Source organism: Bremia lactucae (assembly GCF_004359215.1).
Source record: "Bremia lactucae strain SF5 chromosome Unknown BlacSF5_NotPlaced_200_SHOA01000120.1_2678225bp, whole genome shotgun sequence".
Classification (NCBI taxonomy): Eukaryota; Oomycota; class Peronosporomycetes; order Peronosporales; family Peronosporaceae; genus Bremia; species Bremia lactucae.
Window position 1 is genome coordinate 357,639 of NW_027152213.1, and position 4,302 is coordinate 361,940.

A 4,302-nucleotide genomic window follows, 5' to 3' on the forward strand; every position below is an offset into this window, starting at 1 on the left:
GCAGAACTCATGCGTCTCGCACGCTGGTTCTTGCCATCGCCCTTTGGGAAGGGAGTCCTCTTGCTGGGCATTTTTGCCCCAGCAGGGACCCTGGCATAGCAGCGAGCCATCATATGGCCGCGCTTGCCGCATTTAAAACAGACCACGTCTGCATTGCCCAACTCCATAGGAGTGGCATCTGTCCTCTCGGCCGACGGCTTATACCAAGCTGTCGCCGAGGCACTGTTGTAGGATTGCTCCTCAACTAAGGCAATTTGGATTGCCTCTTCCATCGTCGACGGCACCTTTCTGAAAAGGGCCTGTCGCGATGGGCCATGCCGTAGTCCGTTCATAAACGTGGGCACCTTAATGTGCTCCGGAATCGGACCTACGGTTATGGACGCCGACAGCGAGCGCATCTCTTGCACATACTCTTGCAGAGATCGCTTCGCCTGTCGCGGTCCAAAGAAGCGCGCCTGAAGCAGCACTTCGTTGTTCGGCGGCTGGTACATGGCGCGAATCTTTTTCTTAAAAATCGCCCATGTAGGGAACGCCTTTCTGTCCACCATAAGCGCCGAGTAAGCCCACTCTGAGACCTTATCGCGCAGGTACGACACCATCCAGCTGTCGTCCTCAATGAGCTGCACCACACCACATTGCTCCACGGCTAACAGCCAGTGGACAATCGTGTGCGCCGCAGTTCCATCGAACTTGGGCGGGTCCATCCGAATGGGCCTCGGCTGATGCGGCCGGGCAGAGAGCATCTCAACAGTCCTGTTGACAGCCTCGCTCCGAGCCTGCTCATGCCTCAGCTCATCCTGAGTCTGAGTGACGGACTCCGCCGCAGCATGGCCCTGTGCCTCGGACGCGGCCCTCCGCTGTCCGAGAACGAGTGCCTCCAATTGCTCCAACTGAGCACCATGTTGCTCAGGAGGACTATTCAGGAGCCTGGCCAGGGCTTGTTCACCAAGTTCCTGCGCCATAATCCCTGCCACCTCCCGATGATGTTCGAAGAGGTGTAGGAAATGAGCCCAATCAATATTGAGGCTCATCCTCACGTACACACGCAGAGATGCGGATCGGGGGAAGGACTTCGAGTGCTACCAAATGTAGGCATGCACGTCGTAATGCGGCCACGCTTTACTTAGGCACACACCCTAGCACAGCGAGGAAGCGGTTAAACCTGCTTCTCTTGCGTGCAGTGAGGTAGTTGTGGTGGGCGCGTTAGCGACCTCACCCAACACACTAAGAACTCTGGTTAAGTGTCGTCACGGGAGCGGTAATCCGTCTCCTCGTGCGCACTTACCAAGTAGGAAGTAGTTTTCAGACTGATTTATATTTAATATAATTAAATACAAATACCTATTTTTACCAATTAAAATGTTATCTCTATAGATAACATTTAATATGTATTGCGAGCGTATCTTCAGGATACCTCGCGTAACGGATGACGCTAGCCGTCATCACGGATGACGCTGGGCGTCATCCTTCCTAATGTGAATGCACCCATGTGCATCACAGCCACAAGGGTTGGTCACAAATGTGCACCACACCCAAGTGGTGGTTCTAATTACTTTAATTAAGTAATTAAACATCCCCTTAAGTACACCAAGTGTACTTCACGGACTGTGTAACATTAGGGCAACTTTAGCCTGTTACATGAGTAGTGCAACTGCCTGTGGACGCTTTGCTTTCTCATTCTATAGCTACCCCTACATTAAAGTTATTTGTTTGATAACTTAAATCCAAAGTGTTCCGAGCAGCAAGCAAGCACGATAATCTTTGTGCCAGTAACTGCGACGGATGTTCAAATAGATGATAGCTAAGGTCGAGTATAGCAAAAAAGACTGAATCGAGCGAAAGTCGATCGAAATAGTTTTTTTTTATGTTTAGCAGTCGGGTATGCGATAATAAATGGGTGCAGTAGGTAGAGAAAGAAATTTATTTTCTTTCACTGCAACACATTCCACTCAAATGTACTAGGTATACAAGACGGAAAAATCATCTCAATTGCAATTATGGTTGCAATTGTACGCTCACAAAGCCAAAGCCTCGGAGAGTCTTACCCAGTCAAGCATAAATCCACGAAAAGACACACTTAAAATCATTGCAACGGCCAGCCTTTCTATGATTCGGAGAATACCTGTCCATTTGATCCACAAATCCGACTTGACGATAGCTGCAGCTCCGAACGAGCCCGCCACGAACGATGAAGGTGAGGAGCTAGGCCGATATGATCGATGCGTAACGTGGTGAACCGTTTGTAACAAACCCAACCGTTAAAGCGAGAGCCCAAAGCACCAGTGCTGATGCATTCCCAGCGTTCCCAGCACGAACACGGGAATGATAAAGTAATATTCGATCTCTAGGCAACGTCCAATATACGTTGATTAAATCCAGGGTAAAAGAGAAGCACTTTCCTCAGTTCATAGTATTCGGGCTTCTTCACGAAATAGTATCGTTTTTTCATGGCAAAGGGCATGATAAAAGCGCGATTGCCGTCAATGCAAAAAGCGGATAGACGCGAAAAAAATCGTTTTTGATAGTCGACCAGAGTGATTGCCCCGGCTAAGTCCTTCTTTTTAGCCAATAGCATCATGCTTTTCTTTATAAACAGCCACGTAAGCAGGAACGAAGACAATACAAAGAATACATCTACAGCCACTGAGCCAAGCGAAAGTCCTTGCGTCGGATACTTGTGCGAGTGTTGAACGACAACCAAAAATGGCTGCGACACCACAAACTCCATTGAGGAGCAAGATGTTTGTATGTGCAGCATTAGCTGGAGCTGCTTCAGCTACGGGCGCCTTAGCCGTATCTTCGTGACCAAGGAATGATTGTTTCTCAAATCTGTCCAATTAGGTTGACGTCGCTTCGAGCTCAAGTCACTCACAAGAGAACATGCAATTCTTCGCCAATTGTTGAGTTTTCATTCGTGGCCTCCAACATCATGCTAGCTACGTTGATTTAATGGCAACACTTACACTAATGGTTTCCTTCGCACATGCCCAGCTGATTGCATTTTTTTTTAATAAGTATTATCGTATTAAGTATTATTAACTATATTTTAACTCGATTCTCCACTTTGTTTTATTATCGAATCACAAAATTTCCTCATCAATCCTCATTCGAACGCCAAAATACCGTCGGACACCAACTTTAAACAATATGACTTGTCTCGTGATGAAGGAAGAGAATCATTGGAGTAGAAGTTTTTTCTATCTATATTTCAACCTTAGAAAAGAGCCCTAACCTCATTAATAAGTCAACCAATTGAAATCACGTTGTGATAACTTAAGCCCAATGTACTTACTTTTATTTAAGTTCCGCCAATTACAAACAAGCTTGCGAGATTTTGGATAAATCATGATAGGATGAGCATTGGATTTGGGTGTACAGTAACATCATTTATCAATTTGCTGAACGACTCAAACTACTCCATAATGGCGAAAACCCCATCCAAAAAAGCTGCAAAGACGATTGCTAAGACCGGAAAAGGAAAGGGCAAGGGGAAGAAGCGTGTAGAATCGTACTCTACCTATATTTACAAGGTTCTTCGTCAAGTTCATCCGGATACGGGAATTAGCAAGCGGGGCATGTCAATTATGAACTCTTTTATCAATGATATCTTTGAGCGCATCGCATCCGAGGCTGGAAAACTATCGCGTTACAATAAGAAGTCAACCCTTTCTAGTCGCGAGATTCAGACTGCCGTTCGACTCATGCTCCCCGGAGAACTTGCCAAGCATGCCGTATCAGAGGGCACCAAGGCTGTTACCAAGTTCACTGCTGCGTAACTTCGAACCTCAGCTGTTCAACCTACCCAAGTTCAGGCTTTTGAGTGTATAGCATTTAAGTTGATCTTGCCCGATCACCAGTCCAGTATCCACCACAGGATTATGCACATTTGGCACGTCACGATTAAGCTGAAGATATTTACCTTTTTTGTTAAGTAGGCTAGTATGTGTTGTTAATAAAAATAGTAAAAATTGTGCCCGAAGAAATAACACAACTTCTTCCACCAACTGTACCAACTCTATAATAAATATAAGATTTGCTCGCCACAGGAATTCCTAGAAAAAAACATTCTGCAACGACCGAAATATAAAGTTCGATGCCGGCATGTACAGTAGGTATGCCGAGTTTGAGACGTAAAGACAAACGTCAGTCATATTGCGATTATATAGTCAAGATTGCGCAGTTTAAATGCGCAATCTTGGAAAAGTGCGACGACTAACGCACGGGAAAGCATGCTACTTGTGTTTAGTAAATGCAAACAAGTTATACGCTTGCTTTAAAGATAGTTAAAATTAAACCGTAGAA

The 4,302-nt window shown here is 45.8% G+C and overlaps 2 protein-coding genes across 2 annotated transcripts; one reads left to right on the top strand and one right to left on the bottom strand.

Moving 5' to 3' along the window:
- Positions 1-2,344: 2,344 nt before the first annotated feature.
- On the bottom strand, positions 2,345-2,728 carry CCR75_009736 (uncharacterized protein; the record flags this gene model as incomplete). Its single annotated transcript, XM_067967775.1, has 1 exon — positions 2,345-2,728. The coding sequence occupies one exon, from the start codon at positions 2,726-2,728 to the stop codon at positions 2,345-2,347; it is 384 nt and encodes a 127-aa protein (XP_067814553.1).
- Positions 2,729-3,422: 694 nt separating this feature from the next.
- Positions 3,423-3,776, top strand: CCR75_009737 (uncharacterized protein; the record flags this gene model as incomplete). The annotated part of the gene is made up of 1 exon (XM_067967776.1): positions 3,423-3,776. One exon carries the CDS (start codon positions 3,423-3,425, stop codon positions 3,774-3,776), a length of 354 nt encoding a protein of 117 aa, XP_067814554.1.
- Positions 3,777-4,302: the final 526 nt, after the last annotated feature.